Raw genomic sequence first — 20,037 nt, 5'->3', positions numbered from 1 at the left:
AATACTAGGGAAGAATCAGTCAAGAAGAAAAAGGAGAGAACAACTGTCTGTGGTCACCACGTTTAAAACCATTCCTTTTTTGGGGACTTGTCTTCCTGTGGCCTCTCCAAGGTGCCTGTTGTCACTTTCATTTGCACCAAAGCAGGTAAAGTTGATTCACAATCAGTTATGCTTCCTTACTGGACAGAGTGATATCCCCAAGGTTTAAATGACCTGGTTTTAGACTGTGGTGATTAAGTGTTCGCATCAGTTTTCTGAGCAGTATACAGATCTTATTTTTTGTAGGTTTTGCTTTCTTATTGAATATTTCTAATAAAAATGTAATGACAAAAAACATATATTTGCAATATTTTTTTAACCCTGATTACTAGACTAAATGGCACACATAATATGTTGTCTGATTAGGCAAACTAGTTTTACTTAATTTTCCATTTTATGTGCACTTATTGTGATTGGAGGTGAAGATAACAAAATAAGAGTTCAATTATATGATGTACAATGTCTCCAGGTTTGACTCTTGCAGGACATGGCATTTGAAGTGGGGAACTGGTGTTCTTCAGAGACAAGCTAACTGCCCTCCAGTATGTGCTTCTGAGGTGTGCTTGTGATGTATCAGAAACACTCCTGGGTTTAGCATTGAAAGAACCTCTCCTTCTCACTGATGTGAGTCAATGTCGGAAGTGGAGTATAAGCGACAAAGCTCACCTGTACTCTTAAAAATGAAGGTGTCAAAGTAGTTCTTCAGAGTGATGCCATAGGGAAAATGTTTTTGATTCCCAAAAGAACCACCTACATGAGGTTTCTCCAAAGAATCTTTTATTTCGATCTATAACAGACTCCAAAAATAGCCATGAACTGATGACAACAGATTATAAATCAATGTGCTCCTCATTCGAAAAGTACACTCTTGCTCCATACAATAACACAAGCTAAGTTCAGAGTTTCTTGATCTGTTGTACCCTGATCGGTATCCTACTAGACTTTAAAGATTTCTGTTTTGTCCACATAGGAACCTTTTCAAAGTCCATCATCCAACTTCATATATAAAGAACACTTCCCAGAGTGAAACACTGCACAACCAAGTGATGTGCCAATAAAGAATCAATAGTTTAAGAGTGTGGAGTGGAGAGAAATTACTTTATGATGAAGGAGAGGCTTAGCTTATGAAGTCAATTGTGGAAAATAAAGTATTTTCTGAACATGAGGCTTCTGGGACAGATGTATTCTGTGTTTGGGGTACAAAACATCTTCTATCAATCACATAACCCAAACAAAATGTTTATTTACAAAAACAAGGGCTAAAATCTGATGATCTAACTGTTAGGTTTGGACACCATCAAACAAGGAATTGGACTTAATTTATCTAATTATATATATATATATATATATATATATATATATATATATATATATATATATATATATATATATATATATATATATATATATATATATAAATTATGCAGATCCAGATCGTCTGGATGACTTTGAATTATGCGGGGACGATTCCAGTTCGGCGCAAAGACGATTCTTCATGTCTTTAGTTCGCACACTTCTCGATGGTCCGGGATTTTTCGGGTGATTTTCTATATAATAAACTTTAAAAGTTATAGCGATATGAAAATTGCCTAATTACATCTGGGCCACCCTATATTATGAGTCACTATAGGTATCCTGCATGTATCAACTGACTTCTTCGTCCCCTTCCCTATTTCAAACATGCTAGGAGGGCAGCAAACCTGGCAACACAATTATTAATTAGAGAGTAAGCAGAGGAGCGATATCCATTCCACGTTAACATCTTTGCGATAACCCGCAGATAGCTATTCTCACTCACAGCTTACTGACCCCGGTCTTTTACGCATCCGCAGTGAACAGCGGCGTGTGACAGCAAGTGACAGGGTAGAGTTTGAGTCAGAATGGCAAGTTGGAAACGCCGGGCTGTAAAATCGTAACGCGTGTGAAGGAAAAGGCAATTTGTCCCCTTATAATAGTGGCAGTTCTTCAGCAATGACTACTGACAGAATAACAGATTCTAGTTCAAGAGACAGTAAAGCATACGAAGGTGTTGATTTTGCATAAGCAGAAAACAGAAATGACTCCACCTATGAATATGTGTGATGCATACAAGTGTTGGGTAACTGTCAAAGCTTCCTTTCACTGATCTCCAGGGCGCATGGCGGATTTGCCAGACACAGATGATAATAGAATTTCTGTCTGTTCATAAAAGACGGCGTGTTAGATGTAATCGTGATGTGCATATAACGTCATCCAGCACTGCGCATTGAAACCAAATGACAGGTGCGCACGTCTTCTGAAACGTCAGTAATGCCGAGATGCGGGCTTTCACTTAACGTATACCGACTAAGATGTAAATTTTCTGCAAGTAGGTTGATTGCAGAACTGCAGGGCATGAATTCTGAGGAAAGATTAAAACAGCGGAGCCTTATCAGTTTACGCATAAGGAGATTTAGGGAGTGACATGACTTAAGTTTTTACAAGTAAGAAGGGAATTGGTCCAGTGGATTGAGACTGTTACTTTAAAATGAGTTCATCTGGAAAATGGTGACACGTGTAAGGGTAAATTTCGCAAAGACATTAAGTTTTTCTTTAGACAGAGCACCACAGACACTTGGAATAAGTTGCCAAGCAGAGTGGTAGACAGTAGCAATTTAAGGTCTTGCAAAACTAGAAACGCCGAGAACTGAATGACCTTTTCTCGTCTGATTTTTTCTCATGTGTTCTCGTATGATAATTCAAAAGCCTGACGTTGACATGTGCTGATCACCAAAAGTTTTACTTAAAGCGTCAAGGACCGCAGATCACGAGAGAAAAACGTTTCAGTTTATTTAATGTTTGCTTTTTATTGACTGTACCAGTTCGAACAAAAGTCCTTTTTGAAAATAAAATCCTTCTCAGCACTTTACATACCTTAGCAGAATGTTGTTATTGGCAATACAGTTGCAGCAGAAGTCTTTTAAAATCATCAACCTATTTGCGGACAGCAGAGATGATCCGCTGTGGCAACTCCTAACGGGAGCAGTCGAAAGAAGAAGAAGAAGCTATTTGTATTTCACAAATCTATTATCTATTCGTAGTTATTAATGGAGCCTGTTACGGATCTAAATAAAAGGTTCTTTTGCAAATTTCATGATTTGTTTTTCGTATGTCATCGTTCTGAAGAACTACTCTGTCACCTTTATTTCTTATAATCAACGAGACATCTATCAAAATGCATAAATTAAGAAGCACTTCGGCAGTACAGTATATGTTTAAGCCAATTTATACCACACATAATAAATCATATATACTGATTTTAATAGTAGTAATATAATACGACTGTCTATATTTCACTTAACGGGTAAATGTTAAAGCAAAATATTACTGATCTCCTGAAAAATGACCATTCGGCAGCAGAAACAAGATCGCTAATTACATTCCACAAAGTGGTAACTTTTTGCTCTTCAAACAGTTGACCGTTATCAATAATTATTTCCCTGAAAAACAAACCGTCAATAATAAGCTCATTGTTATTGTCATTGTCTGGTTGGATTACAGCGAGTAAACATTAGCATCATTTACATTTCGTAGCATTTCTTTGAAAGTTTAGTAATTTTAATTCTCTCTCGCGAGACTCAAAGATTGGCATTTTCAATGACCAATGACAGAATATCTGTAAAGTCCTAAATCTAAATATCCTGTCTTTTGATTGGTTTGTAGTGCATATTCTCCACCCACTTCATTACCCACCCCGACTCTCCGGTGTTTTCCTCGCCTTGCCCCACTGTACACATCAGTTTAGAGTGTTTTTTTCCAGTAGATAGGTTAGGCTAATGTTGATTTTCGTATACACGACGTTCTATGAATACGTCCTCTGTATGTCGGTGACAATTTAATTAAGGTAATAATCGGTTGAGAGTTAGCCGTCATTCATAGTGTTGATTTTGCAATACGACCGTTTGTTGTTTTTGTGGCAGGTGAAGTCTTTTAATTTGCCTCAGTTACAAGAAAAGTCTAATCGCGGAAACATCCACGCTCGCTCTGAAAATACATTCAGACTTTACTTGGTACCTTGCCGTTTAGTGTTTGGGACCCGCTGTATACACAGAACGTCATATTTAACGATCCACAGGAGTACGACGTAGACATTCGCGAGAGACTGCGGGGTGGATTGGGATTGAATGACAGAGTGTTCACATTTCAAGGGCCTGAAATGCTGTTACCAAGTTGGTGGACGGTCGAAGTGAAAATAGCAGAATGCTCAGTTAAAAGGGTTCATCGGTGTACTCTACATTTGGTAACCGAATTTAGAAACACTATACAAAATGGCAAATGTAAAACAATGTCACATACATAAGGCATCTTAAATCTTTCCTCCCACTAGCATTCACGTATCCAAGGTTAGTCCAATTGAGGTATATCTCTTTCTTCCATTTCAGCCTGTTTCTGTCCATCTCCCTATGTCTCCAGCATATATTTTTCTGTCTCTTTCCGTCCCCGCTTTTAATCCTGTCAACAACTCCTCTACTTTTCTTGGCACACTGCTTTCCTTTTATCTTCTACCAATTTCCTTACACCCGTAAGATTCCCCCTAATGTATTTATCATCTACTTGATTGGTTTCATTCACCCAGCAGATCCAGCACAGCATTTTCACCTCCCGAACTTCCATTCTTTCAGTCTCCCTTCTAGGTTTTTCTGTAAATTTCTGCACTCCACAACATTTTTGGTCTCAATGCCGTTTTGTATATTTTATCTGGGTAGCTATACATTTGTCACTGAGCATTCCCCTACACTTTTTTCTGCTGTTTCATTTCCACTCTTGATTCATTGCCTAATTTTCCCCCCTTTAGCTTCCCATCCCATAGACTAATTTTCACTCGTCAGGAACATATGCTCTGTTTTTGATCTGCTTATCTTGATCCAATGCCTATCTACAGCATATCTTTAATTCTATTTTCAGTTCCTCACTTTTATCTTTGAGTAAATCAAGGAAACAAATTATTGACAACAGAGGCTCTTCCTGCATTTCATTTGCTGATCTCGAGCATTAGAAATAAAATTAATAATGGGTTCAGTACCATACCCCAAATATAATTCCACTCTCACTTCAAATATTTCTTCTTTTCCTACTTCACACACAATTGTTTTACTTGAGTTAGAATATTACACATGTTTTTGATAAGTCTTAATGTATTGTTCAAGTTTCCATTGCCTCCTCAAGCCCCACCACACTCTTAAAAATACTGGCTTTTTATTTCCCTTTAAGGTTATTCACTGGGTTTTGTGGTTCCTTGTGGAACCTTTATTTGACAAAGCACCACTTCATTCAGGGAAGGGTTTTTTGCGTGTAAAATTGGTTCTTTGTACTTTCAAAAACTAAAATACAGAAATCTTTAATGTATGGTAGGCTACTTAGCGTGACATTAACAAATTGGTAAATTTGAAATTTGTCTGTATAATAATATGTCCTGCAGCAAGAGTCCCATACTATGGAGGAATATTGCGGACAAAATTAAATAAATAAATAAATGCGTAAATAAATAAAAGTACTGTGAAATGTGAGCATAAATAAATAAATGTGTCACGAAATATGTTTTTGTTGCTTATTTATTTATTTATTTCATTTTGTCCGTAACATTCCTGCAAACCGTCATGAATTACGACTTGAAATAAATAAATAAATAAATAAATAATGCTTACTACTGCCGATGAAATGGCGGCCCTTTTAGACTCCGATATACAGTAGATGAAACTATTTTTGAAATTATCGAAGAACAGGTGGAACGGACTTTTACTACACTCCAGTTCAAGTGACACAATTCCCTGCTCTGGACGTCCATCCTTTGACATTCCAGCAGAGTCAATAGAATACTCTACAGCTCTGATCAGTGGCAAAGTTGTTTGAAAAAGTAGCTGCGAATATGCACCTGACTTTATACTTGTAAAACAAGGGTCAAATACTCAGTTCAAAATATTAGTTGGAGTTGCTTTGGTCATTCCATGTCAAAGTAGCTAAACTAATACAGCCGTTGCATCTTACCGTATATCAAACTGGCTCATTCGCCTTGTGATCGTCTTCTCCGATACACGATATAGATCTGCAATCTGTCGTACTTTTAAACCGCATAACAGAAGGTGTTCTGTTGACTCAGCTGGAATGTCAAAGGATGGACGTCCAGAGCAGGGAACTGAGTCACCTGAACTGGAGTGCAGTCGAGTCCGTTCCACCAGTTCTTCGATAATTTCAAAAATAGTTTCATCTACATCGGAGTCTAAAAGGGCCGCCAACATTGTAATTTCTTCCGATAAATCTTCAATTCTCTCTCTGAAATACGTAATATCTTCGGCAGTAGTAAGCATTTTTCTAATTAATTCTTTTGCTATCGATTCACCAATCAGTAACTAGAGGGCGTGTTAGAGGCCACCCTCTCAACTTTGACGAGTGAAAGTGACAGTTTTATTTCAAGTCGTATTTCATGACGGTTTGCAGGAATGTTACGGACAAAATGAAATAAATAAATAAGCAACAAAAAACATATTTCGTGACACATTTATTTATTTATGATGACATTTCATGACATCTTTATTTATTTAGGCTCTAATTTCATGACACATTTATTTATTTATGCTCACATTCCACAGTACTTTTATTTATTTACGCATTTATTTTATTTATTTAATTTTGTCCGAAATATTCCTCCATACTTTACAAATCATTCCTGAGTCTGTTGCACATATAAATAAATAAAGCTTCTTTCTGGAACCTTCATTTGGATGATTCTTTTGGGAAGCAAAAATGGTTCCTCTATGGCATTGCTCAGAAGAACCATTGCCGTAACTTCTAGCCTCTTAGTGCTCGATTATTAGTTTTCTTAAGGTCTACATAAGCTATTGCTAGAGTTTCCTTTTCTCCTCTCCCTGTATTTTTCCATCAGGATGTATAATGTGTGAAGGTTTGGGGGAACTTTGAGTATCCAGAGCCCCAAGTATGACTAACAAGAGCATACTGCAACTCTGGTAATGCATTTACCTGAGAAGAATGCTCGTAATTATTAACCTTGGATAATGTTTAATGTAAATGGCAAATATTCCAATTATGTGGAAACATTAAAAAAAAACATGCAGTACAGCTTAAGATTAATCAACACAAACGTTTGAACAATATAACACGAGCCTTGAAAAACACAAAAATTTCAACATATAAATGATACTCAATTGGTAAACCATACAGACGGAAATGCCACCGTATGAAATCGCAGGTACTATGTATTATTTATTATTAATCAAGTGTTCAAAACAGACATTTGCAAGATTTCTTTGCAGAGAATTGAGTGGAAGTGATGTTATGTAGTGTGTGAAATCCGTACACATACCTGCACGTGAGGTTGCAGAGATGACCATGATACTAAATCAGGGGCCAATACCAATGTCCACTTGTAACACACTAACAAATATTTATAGTTTGTGTAATATAGTATGTATTTATTGATAGTAAGTCAGAACAGACAGAGATTAGTGTGGGGCCCCGGGGCAACTGTTCAGTGTGCCCATGTGGGTGTCAGTTTTTCTGAACGTACTTAATTTAGTTCAGTGTCAATAAAAAATATTACACAAAGGAAGGATACTTTTTACAATTCCTCATGTATACAGTGCCCTCTGTAATGTTTGGGACAAAGCCACGTCCACAAATGGGTCTTAAACATTATGGAGAGCACTTTAGGTTTGTAGGGTCATTATTGTCATACATACAGTGTACAGTGAAAGGCTTATTTGCATGTGCCAGTCAACATTACTGTAAATCACGAAAGGTTATTGTTGAATCAGCAAACTACTAACAACGAATGTTAAAATAGGAATATTTTTTAACTGTGTTATACATCTTTCCATTTTATTCATTTAATCTGATAGGATACAATCTTTTGAAAACAATTCTTAATAACAGACCCTCAGATTTGAGTGTTAATTAATGCTGTTTCTGAATTTTAACTAATTTTCAATAACCTTTTAAGTGTAAATCTCATTTTACTTATGCTATCCATGTGTCTGTTTCTGAATCTGAATACAGGGTAACAGGGATTCAGACCTTTAGGGTTGTAGGACAGGAAACAGTTGTGGAAGGGACACCAGTCGATCTCAACACCTTGGCTTCTGGTATTTTTTTTAATTTTTACATTTCCTATTATTCTTTTGTAAAAGTGTATAAAGCACAACACCTGAGGTTTGATGTACGTCTGTCATGAAAAGCTATTTTTAAGTATAAGGTCTTTTCGGAAACAAAAATGGTTCCAATATGGCATTGCTCAGAAGAACCATTGCGACACCTTCTGGCCTCTTAGTACTCGACTACTAGTTTTCTTAAGCTATTACTAGAGTTTCCTTTCCTCCTCTTCCTGTATTTTTCCATTAGGATATACAATGTATGAAGTTGTGGGAGAACATTGAGTCTCCAGAGCACCGAGTATGGCTAACAAGAGCATACTGCAACTCTGGTTATGCATTTACCTGAGAAGAAAAATATCTACCACTACTTATTTTGCTCATAATTATTAACCTTGAATAATGTTTAATGTAAACTGCAAATATTCCACTTATGAGGAAGTTTCCCTTATATGTCTGAAGTTAAGTAGCAAGTTGTCAACTTACAGTAGATGGACAGTACTAGCTTGATGGAGCACATGACCATTTTAAATGATAAATACTATGTGTACATGTTATACTCAGTGTCTAAAAATTTACAATAATTTATAAATGTGGTGTCTAAAGATTTACAATAATTTATAAATGGTAAGCCATGTATTTAAGTTAACTATAAAGACAAATGTAAATCAGCAAAGTGAAATGCAAAGTGCACATGGAGGGTATAAAAGATGAATTGAAAACGATATGCTTGATAGTCATGTAAGTTATTTAGACATTTCACACAAAAGTGTGCACAAGTCACAGCACAGTTGTCAACTTTGTTATTTATGTGGATAGAATTAGCTAAAGTCATTGATATCATAATGTCACAAATGGCTTCAGCATTGATGAAAAGTCAACCGGTAAATTCTTTTCATAATTATCCCTTCTTTACTGCAGCAAAACATGCAAGCCATAGATTTTACAACTTTTAATTTGGACTCTCCCTCATCAAAAACCCAAATATTTGCAATTAAGAACAACTGTCAGTGTTACCCTTTTTTAATACAAGTGCTTGATTTAGAAAGGATCCGTTCAGATCAGTATAGAAATCCACCGCTGATGCAGCAGAAAGAGATTTGACAAGATAAGGCAGAGCTTTGATGGTTCTAGACAGGATAAAGCAGGGTGGTGTGTATTTTGCAGGGAGGTAGAAAATGTTCTAACCCTTTTTCCATCTTAGAAGGAATGTAACACTACATTTTCAATTAAATTGGCTGTTTGACATATAGATGAGACATTTGCCATTGTCGCTGACCTGTAGCAAGGACATGAATTCAGATGAAATGTTAGGCCACCCTGTTTACTCAATTAGGGTTTTTCAACAAAATAAAAAGCCCTCAATGGCGCAAAGACAAATAAAATATGAATAGCTGTCGGCTAAGGTGGAGTCGCTATACTGTATGCAGTAGTCTGGTGTTTGGTTCTGGGCGCCTTCTCGCGGGTTGCTGGCCTCCTTCTGGGGGAGTTCTGTTTATTTTATACGGCTCTTAGATCAGAAGGGGTGGCGTCAGTCTGCCTCATTGGATGTCTTCTCAGAGCTGTAGGTGGATAAGGAGGACAAGGAGGATAACGATTACACTCCCTGGTGTCTCAGGGTAGTAGTGCATACCTTTGACGAGCCTGACTGTCTGACGTGCATGTGTGACACCATATAAGCAAAACATTTGCCATATAAGTTCGATATTTGGCATTTTAAATGAAAAATGATTTGTTTTTTTGTTTGTTTTTTTTACATTTGTCATTCTGTTAAATGCAGAAAAAATGGCAGTACTGTTTTTATAAATGGCACTGCACAGCCAAGTTGAAAGTGGATAGAGGGATCATTTAGCTATCAACAGAATTTCCATTACTCGTAGATTGGTTTATTTAAAAACAAAATATTTTACCATAATTTATTATTTTTTCCTGAAAAATAATGTGTTGTGTTCTGAATGTTGCTTAAAAATAAAAATGTGTTTAGTTATGAGAAGGATGCCATTTTCATCAGAAAACCATGTTGATAACAATACTGGTTCTCAGGTTGCAATACCGCATCCTGTATGGCGTACTGCAGTTACAGAGTAAATTAACAGAGTGGACCTGTTAGATTGAGCAGCGAAGCAACCTTACTATCCCTCCTTTCATGGTGTCCTTCCCAGTGACAGGTAAAATTCTTTATTTTCTACCCATCCATTATCCAACCCGCTATATCCTAACTACAGGGTCACAGTGGTCTGCTGGAGCCAATCTCAGCTAACATAGGGTGCAAGGCAGGAAACAAACACTGGGCATGGTGCCAGCCCACCACAGGGTACTCTCTCTCTCATACACACACACACACACCAAGCACACACTAGGGACAATTTAGGATCACCAATGCACCTAACCTGCATGTCTTTGGACTGTGGGAGGAAACCGGAGTACCAGGAGGAAACCCACGCAGACACATTGAGAACATGCAAATTCCATTCTTTATCTTATTCAGGCTAATCAAAATATTAACACTACCACTGGATTGATTTGCGGTGAGTGCAGGGCCATCTTAACAGCAATATAAGCCCCCAGGCAAAGCAGTGCTTTGGGACCCCTGCCTACACAACCACTCACAGGAATAAAATTGTAAACAGTCGATAAAATGAAACCTATATTTCTTGTATTGATACTTCCAACAAATCAGTGTTTAAACATTAAAAACATGCTGTACAGCATAAGATTAATCAACACAAACATTTGAACAATATAACACAAGCTTTGAAAAACACAAAAATTTCCACATATAAATGATACTCAAATGGTAAACCATACAGACGGAGATGCCGCAGTATGAAATTACTATGAATTATTTATTATTAATCAAGTGTTCAACACAAACATTGGTCAGATTTCTTTGCAGAGAATTGAGTGGAAGTGACGTTAAAACTGTATTTACGCCTTCACGTTATGTAGTGCGTGAAACCTGTATACATACATGCACATAAGGTTGCAGAGGTGACCGTGATACTAAATCAGACTTGTAACACAATAACAAATATTTATAGTTTAGTATAGTGTAATTTTTATTTACAGTATTGACAACAAGTCACAACATACATAGATTAGCATGGGGCCCCTATGTTGTGGGGCCTACAGGCAACTGCCCAGTATGCCCATGTGTTAAGACGGCCCTGGGTGGGTGTCAGTTTTTATGAACGTACTTAATTTTGCTCAGTGTCAATAAAAAATATTACACAAAGATAGGATATGTTTTTTACAATTCCTCTTATATACAGTGCCCTCTGTAATGTTTAGGACAAAGACACGTTCACAAATGTGTCTTTGTCTTAAACATTATGGAGAGCACTGTAGGTTTGTAGGGTCATTATTGTCATACACACAGTGTACAGTGAAATGCTTATTTGCATGTACTAGTCAAATCATGAAAGGTTATTATTGAATACGCAAACTTATAACAAGTAATGTTGAAATAGGAATATTTTTAACTGTTGTATACATCTTTCCATTTTATGAATGTGCTTAATTCATTTCATTTGATAGGAAAAAAATCTATTGAAAACAAGTCTTAATAAAATTACCCTCAAATCTGAGCGTTAATTAATGCTGTTTCTGAATTTTACCTAATTTTCAATAACCTTTTAAGTGGACATCTTATTTTACTTACGATATCCATCTGTCTGTTTCTGAATCTCAGTACAGGGTAACAGGGATTTGGAACTTTAGGGTTGTAGGACAGGAAACAGTTGTGGAAGGGACAACAGTCGATCTCAACACCTTGGCTTCTGGTATTTTTTTCATTTTTACGTTTCCTATTATTCTTTTGTAAAAGTTTATAAAGCACAACACCTGAGGTTTGATGTACATCTGTCATGAAAAGCTATTTTTAAGTGTAAGGTTTTTTGAGAGATGTAATATAAATGGAAATAAAGATTTCCATCTTTATCTCACAATGAAAATATAAATCAGGTACAACAGGCATCGTGCATTTTTACTGTTTGTTAAATTATTTTATACTAGCCAACCCGCGGCGTACCATACGCCACATAATCAGGCCGGATTTTTAATGATTTTTAAGCACAGGGAGAAAATTAACATTTGAAAAATCATTAATGTAATAAATCGGCAAGAAAAGCAACATTATAACAATGCACAGAATGAACCAACACAGTAAAACAGTTTGCTATGGTGCATGCGGTCGTGCGTCGTAACCGAAAACTCGTTTTTTAAAGACTGCTTACTTCATTGTGTTTTAACCTCAGTTGTAAAGGATTGTTTTGAGGATCCCATGGGATACCCCTCGCAAACCATTTAACACGCTGCATATGGCGATTCACCTCCGCGAGAAACATGCCTCTATGAACAGTCAACGTGGTTTGGAGGTGCCAGGAGTTGGTGGGCGTGGCTCCTTTTGCGTGCGCCATAGGTGTCTTACTTGTCGGTGGCTCAGTGAGTTCACGCCCCTTCCGGCGTGCTTTCCATGGTTGTCTTGACTCAGTGAATTCCTATTTTATATTTGAATTTGTATTTTACTTCTATTGTTAACACCTGATCACGGACTAAACTACTTACAAAGAACAGGGCAATGGTGTTAGACAGCTTTGACCATGGTACTCCTGAAATGATACATTTTTTCATGTGCATTCATGTATTGCCGCAGTAAAAATTGTGTGTCATGTCAATTTCTAACCTGCTTAATCCAGCCCAGGATTGTAGGGAAGGGCCAGAGCCTATCCCAGCTATCATAGGGCACAACGCAGGAACAAATTAGGGTTTCGGGATTTAAAAGTAGTTTCCAACTTGTGAAGTTAAGTGTCTGACTGTAACTATTGTAGCACTGACATAAAGTTGCAGTCATTTGTGACAGTTGGTCATGAATCTTTTGTTCCATTCCGAGACAGTTTGATGTTTAGCCTGATTGTCGTGATCTATAGCACCATGAGCACATTTATCTCTTGATGAAGGCTGAAACAGCCTGCAGCTTGTTTCAAAATGATTTCACTGTCAAGATGTGGTGCAGATTTGAAAAATGTAAGACATCCATTCAAGTCATTTTAGCATAAAATAGTAGAAAATTGACACAATTCTCATGTTTACTTGAGTCATTTTTCCCATTTTAAAATCAGTGGATTGATGTCTTGGAGACTTTATGGCATCCATCCATCCATTATCCATGGCATATTACATAAAAATGTGCATATTACATTGAGGTGTTGTATCCAACTCCTTGTGTTATTTTCTGCTGGTGGAAAAGACACTATGTTAACAAAAGCTGCCTAGACTAACTATGTTACACTGTTTTCCCTGTCAGACAAGTAATTTCCAAGTAATGCCATTTTGCTTCTGTGGTCTGTTTTCCTCCATGCACTATTTAAAATTATGAAATAAATCATTCAGTTTTTCTCTCCCCTCCCAGACTGACTAACTTCTCATTGACACGCAATGGCAGATGGCCGCATTTCAGTGTCACAGGATCAGTTTACCTGCTCGGTATGTTTGGAGATCCTGAAGGACCCTGTCTCTATCCCATGTGGACACAGTTTTTGCATTGAGTGCATTAGCAAATGCTGGGATCAGTCAGGTGTTTACAGCTGCCCACATTGCAGAGAGATCTTTTCTTCAAAGCCTGTTTTGAGAAAAAACATCATAGTGGCTGAAATTGTTGATGGTATTAAGAGAAGGCGACTTAATTCTCCAAAAGAGATGTGCACTAGACCTGGAGATGTGGAGTGTGACTTCTGTACTGAGGGGAAATTCAAAGCAGTAAAATCATGTTTGACCTGCGTGGCCTCTTTCTGTGAGATTCATATTCAGCCGCACAAGGAGGTAACATCATGGAAGACCCACAAACTGGTTGATCCTGCTGGAAATCTTCTAGAGAACCTTTGCATCAGACATAAGAAGTGTTTAGAAATTTTCTGCAGAACCGACCAGGCATGTATCTGTTGCCTATGTGCAGCCACTGGGCACCGGGGCCATGAGACAGTTGAGCCGGAGAAAGAAAGATTTGGGAAGCAGGTAATCTCTTCAGTTTTATGAATAAGTAATATGATGTGATTTTTACGCATTTGTATGATTACGAAATGAGCTTACATCCATGAGGCATTCTGTCTGGATGGAATTTCATAATGCCTTTAAAAATATGTAGCAACCAATAAGCCAATGTTTTTTATTGACATTTTAAATGCCTCAACTGTTCCCAAGTAATCTGAACTTCAGCGTCAATGTGATCCACTTAATACCAGCAAACTCTAACATATTTACCTTTTACTTCCCTACAGAAGCAATTAGAAGTTACCATGAAAGAACTTCAGCAGAGAATTCAAGAAAGACAGAAGAAAGTAGAGGATCTAAAATTGGCTATCAACTTTGTGAAGGTGTGTTTTATTAAGTCTGTTTCACACTCTGAACTTAGTGGAAAGTGATGATAGTGACTTACACTGTTTATTTCACTGTCTGCTTTGCCCAACTGCTTTGTTTCTTGCCATTCATCCATCCATCCATCCAGCTGTTTTCCAAATCCACTTATCATGGGCAGGATCATGGGAAAATTGGAGCCTAACTCAGCATACATTGGGCAGAAAGTAAGAAAACACCTGGAAAGGGTGAACTGAACATGAGAAAATATATAGATAGACTAAATACACATCCTCATACCGTCAACAGTAATTAAAATGATCATCTGCATGTATCCCATCTACTACGGCCAAAAAAAAAAAATGTTGCCTAGAGTTGTCCCATTAATTGTATCATGAGCCAAGATGAATCTTCTGAGGACATCATGGTGGCAACATGTCATCTTTAAGTGAAAATTGAAAATAACTGTTAGTAACATCCTGTTAGTTTACCTTTACAAAATGCATGGTTTGTTGAATGTAAAATTCACGTCTTTTATTTCATATTCATGAGAAGTCAGACCTACTCTAGCAGCATTTTGCAAGTCTAAAGCTAACTCTGGATTTCTTCTGCACCTTTGCAAAGAACAGTCATGCGCCCAACCATATTGGGCTGATTCTTTTTCTTATTCTACTTCTTCTTCGTTAGCTATTCCCATTTTTATATGGGGGTCACTATATTTTGAATAGATTTCTCCAATAGAGGTTTTTGCAAGATGTTTATGGCCGGTTTGTTTTCCTGGTTCGGTGTTAGCAACTGAAGTGGGGAAATAACTGGAGGAAAAAATAATGGAAGCTACACATAAACAGAGACGAAGCAAGTATTCATGAAGCCTTGAGGCAGCAGAATTAACCATTGTGTTAGTCAATATTCTACTTAACTCAAATACATAACATTTAGTTAAGTTTTGCTAAATAGCATGTGATCATTTTGTAACTTCATCAGTTCTTTAGGAAAACAAATGGATCCATTCTTTTGTTTACCACTGAGCGAAAGCCCCAAGTCAGCTAACTTTGAAGCAGGAGAACTAATTTCCTTTTTTTCTGAACTAACCCAAAGTTTTAAAACCAGGGTTATGTCAATATAATTAACCACAATTCTGTAATCTGGGTGTCAGTAATGAGTTTAAAAAAATAAATTGGTCATTACTGATCAATGTTTATAACTCTTTAATCCTAGTAGTAATAAAAAGCCAATTCTCATCATTATTATCATTCAGTGCACTCCATATGGAAAGTGGCAGTTATGGTTCTCCAGCGATTATAGTCTTGGATGGTTTTGAACTTTCCTCACATCCTGAGATGAGACTATTTCCAAGTGATTTTTTCAAGTCCCATGAGACAAGAATTTTTCCATGAGTTTTTTTCAAGTCCTGCCCTCCTCTCAACCATATTCATCCACGCCCACCGTCCTCTCACCTCTCATTCATGTGAATGCTTTTGACAGACACAGTTCCTGCTCTCTCAGCTCTTATACATTTTTATGTTTTCCTCACTTTAATTTCCCAATTAAAGCAGACGTATTATGTCCAAATCTTATTGAAGAATTTCATCCTGAATGGTTATCAACAGAAGAAATGAGTACACAGGAAATCCAGGCACTGAGAAATGCTGAAGTCAAACGAATTAATATAAAAATTGTCGATTGGTTATACAGCAAATTGGTTAAATGCCAATCAATAGACTAGGCTTAAACATTTGATGATGATCGTGTGGAAGATGAAAACATCAGCTTACAATATCCTGAGAAATATCTACAACCATTAACACCGTCCGGTCTTCCACCGCCCGAATTACTGTTGAAAGAAGGATGTATCCAAGAAAGGTAATGTAGCACATATTCCGTGGATTACATTAGACACCAAGGGAGATCTTGATACGCCATTCGTATTCAAACATTAACAGTTTCCCGTTAGAACAGCTTTTGCTTAACAAATCACAGAGACAAACATTTGAAAATGTCAGTTTATTTATTAAAGAAAAAGAAACGAAATTCACTCACGGGTAGTTAGTTATACGTTGCAATGTCACGATGTAAGTCCAAACACAGAATCAAAATTCAATGCAATATTGATGAAAATTTAATTAAAAAAATTTTTTTACTCAAGTTTTACAGTAAAAGTGTAAGTTTAAAAAGTATTTAAGTGTTAATTTCAAAGTCAAACAGAATGAAATCGTATAATGCAATGAATAACTCTAATGCAACATGAAACATAATTTACTTTCAAATGAGTATGTTTTACTATTTTTAAATATGGTTAATTACTCACTGTAATGTAAAATAGTTCTATTATGCATTTGTAACAATTCCCATGAAAATAGCAATCTGTTTAATTTATACATCTGCATCCTCATATGCGAGAGGCAGAATTGCAAAGTGGCTAATGCGTAGTGCCGGCGCAGGGGTTGGCGAGCAAAGCCATGCAGGTTAGGTGGATTGGCGATTCTAAATTGGCCCTAGTGTGTGTTTGTGTGTGTCCTGCGGTGGGTTGGCACCCTGCCCAGGATTGGTTCCTGCCTTGTGCCCTGTGTTGGCTGGGATTGGCTCCAGCAGACCCCCACGACCCTGTGTTCGGATTCAGCAGGTTGGAAAATGGATGGATAGATAGATAATAGCATAATAACATAGTAATAATAATAATAATAATAATAACATAATGATAAAACTTAATAACATAATAGCACCGTGCCGCCCTATGCTATTATGTTATTAACAATAGGGCAGCATGGTGGCGCAGTGGTAGTGCTGCTGCCTCACAGTTAGGAGACCTGGGTTTGCTTCCCAGGTCCTCCCTGTGTGGAGTTTGCATGTTCTCCCCGTGTCTGCGTGGGTTTCCTCCGGGTACTCCGGTTTCCTCCCACAGTCCAAAGACATGCAGTTTAGGTGCATTGGCGATTCTATATTGTCCTGGTGTGTGGATGTGTGTGTCCTGCGGTGGGCTGGTGCCCTGCCCGGGATTGGTTCCTGCCTTGCGCCCCTGTGTTGGCTGGGATTGGCTCCAGCAGACCCCCGTGACCCTGTGTTCGGATTCAACGGGTTGGAAAATGGATGGATGCTATTAACATTAGTTATTATGTTTTAAGTTATTATTTTTTAACATTATGTTATCTTTAATCCCTTGGTACTATCAAAATATAAATCAAAAGAGACATAGACATAGACTCTTTTTTCCCTTTAAGTGAGTTCCACAAACCTGACTGACTACACGGATTATGCACTTGTTTTTTTATTTACTGTAAGAGTCAAATTCAAACTCCACCCTGACAATAGTTTCCTATTTATAACCAACTGTTTGCTCTGTATTCAAAAAGATTTTCTTTCTAGCTAGTTTACAACTTTTAGGTTCAAAAGGCTATGAAGCCACTAAGTGAAAAGGAGTATTAGTTAGTGAAATAGTATTCTAAGACCAACAATTGGATTATTTATAAAACAGAAACTACACATTTTCACTTGTATCTATTATTTAAATTAGTTGTCATAATGGAGTTTTATTTTCACATTAGTTTATATCTTTTCATCAGCATTTACTTTTTTTTCCCTGATTAACCGGGTGTTTTTAGTTGTTTGAGTTACTTTAGTTTTTGTTAATTTCTGGAGACTTCAGCATAAAAAGAGCAATCATCTTTGATCAAGAGGTCTTGCTCTGGAGCTATCACAGTAAAGTTTCTTCTTCTACACGTAGCCATTATGTTTTAACCTCCCACACAATATTCTGATTCCTTCCTTACCTGAGTAATTAATCCAGATTCTTAAGGCTACCTATGTCTAGCACATCCAGATCTTTGTCTTGACCCCCACATGGCTACCTTGGGTAGAGCCCAACAAGGCTACATAGCTCACATGGCCACCAGAAATGTACCAGTGAATATCATCTCTGATTTCTAGCTCCAGAAAGAAATTCCTGTTCCAAACAAGCTTTGATATAATTCATTAAACACCAATGTCAGCTTTATTTTGCACTCTTCTTTGTTTTCCAGCAGCATAAGGCTCTTTGTCAATGTGTTATATCTCTTAGAAGGATTATGACTATGTCAAGGACACCAGCCTTGCTGGAGAGGAATGTTTTCTGAATTAACCATTTTCAGTTTAGACCTGATGGCAGGGTTCATCCGTTTCTTAAATGTATGAATTTATGACGAATTATGTGAAAATATGTAAAAGTGGGTTTTGCTGTGAAAATTATTTTATAGAACAAAAAATGTTCATTACATGTTGATATCTTAGATCTTAAAATCCCAGGCTACAAAAATATTATTTTTTTCAGACATGTGCAGGAAGAGAAATACAGGAAAGTCAAAAGAGCTTTATTGATCTCATTAATGTCATTGAAGAAACCCGCAAGAAGGTAACTGAGCTGATTAAAGATAAGGAAAACAGAGAAGTGGAAAAGGTAGAAGCCCTTGTGTTGAGATTGGAGAAGGAGATCGATGATCTGATGAGGACAGACAATGAAATGACAGAATTATCAAACACAGATGATCACATTCACTTTTTACAGGTATTGTTATTGTGATTTGCAAAACAAGTTGCAGTTCAGACATGCTTCATATGACTTTTTTTTATTATCTTGTCCTGCCTCCTATAAAATAGACCTTCCCGTCTCTTTGTGTTCCTGCTGGAGATGGAGACACACCCTGTATAAGTGCCCATACCGGCTTCTCTTTCGAGGATTTGAGGAGGGAGCTTTTCTGCCTGAAAGAACGTCTGGAAGATATCAGCAATTGGGTATATGAGAAAAATCACCATTGAAAAGGCCATTATACTTTTGTTTACATGATACAAAATTCAAAAATGTGAATGACATTTATTTTTTGTGTTTTGTAGATGATCCTGTCTGTAACTTGAAGCCACATGATATCTGCAGATGTAAGCATCTCTTTTATTTTATAAATAACAAAGCATATTACCCTTGGTTTTATTTAGGCCAGTGGTTCTCAAACTGTGGGGTGTGTGTGGACGAAATCTCAGACCCGACAGCAGGTGTGGTTATAAAGCAGCTTTATTTTTAGAGTCACGGTGAGAAGAGTTTCAGAAAAGCAGACAATCAAATATACATGACAGCGTCAGGGCTCTTCTGAACCCCGTCTGTTGGGTGGGGTCCAGTTTTATACCCCTAGAATGCGTAATTTAATATAATTATAAAATGTAACAGTCAACACATTTATTATACACAAACCTTTAGCCCCTTCAACGCCCCTTGTGCAACTTGATTTCTTGGCCCCTTTTGTTATGGCGTTCAGATGTAAGCTAAGGGAAAACGTGATAAGGCAGACTCATGTGTGGAATGCTCAGACCTTGAGTCCTTTGCACAAATATTTTTCTGTTTGCTAAAACAAAGCATGCTGTTACTTGGTTTCGTAAAGCTTACTTCTCAGACATGAATTAGTACAAGGGAACGAAGAGAACATTCGTCTTCCACATGGGCCCCCCTAGTGGGGGGCGCGAAGATGTGAAAAAAAGAAAACAAGAATCGAAAATATAAAAAATA

At 37.2% G+C, this 20,037-nt stretch overlaps 1 protein-coding gene across 1 annotated transcript; it reads left to right on the top strand.

Moving 5' to 3' along the window:
* Positions 1 to 13,595: 13,595 nt before the first annotated feature.
* Positions 13,596 to 19,394, top strand: LOC120538140 (E3 ubiquitin/ISG15 ligase TRIM25-like). The gene is made up of 5 exons (XM_039767577.1): positions 13,596 to 14,171; positions 14,435 to 14,530; positions 18,814 to 19,047; positions 19,140 to 19,274; positions 19,374 to 19,394. The coding sequence occupies exons 1-5, from the start codon at positions 13,596 to 13,598 to the stop codon at positions 19,392 to 19,394; spliced, it is 1,062 nt and encodes a 353-aa protein (XP_039623511.1).
* The last annotated feature ends 643 nt before the right edge of the window (positions 19,395 to 20,037 follow it).

This window comes from Polypterus senegalus, chromosome 10 (genome assembly GCF_016835505.1).
Source record: "Polypterus senegalus isolate Bchr_013 chromosome 10, ASM1683550v1, whole genome shotgun sequence".
Classification (NCBI taxonomy): Eukaryota; Metazoa; Chordata; class Cladistia; order Polypteriformes; family Polypteridae; genus Polypterus; species Polypterus senegalus.
The sequence above is the reverse complement of the archived record's forward strand: the minus strand, read 5'-3'. Positions and strand labels throughout refer to the sequence as shown.

Coding starts and splice junctions, on each gene's coding strand:
- LOC120538140 (XM_039767577.1), top strand. CDS start 13,596: ATGGCAGATGGCCGCATTTCAGTGTCACAGGATCAGTTTACCTGCTCG. Junction 14,172..14,434: donor AAGAAAGATTTGGGAAGCAG/GTAATCTCTTCA, acceptor ACTTCCCTACAG/AAGCAATTAGAAGTTACCAT. Junction 19,275..19,373: donor TGGAAGATATCAGCAATTGG/GTATATGAGAAA, acceptor TGTGTTTTGTAG/ATGATCCTGTCTGTAACTTG.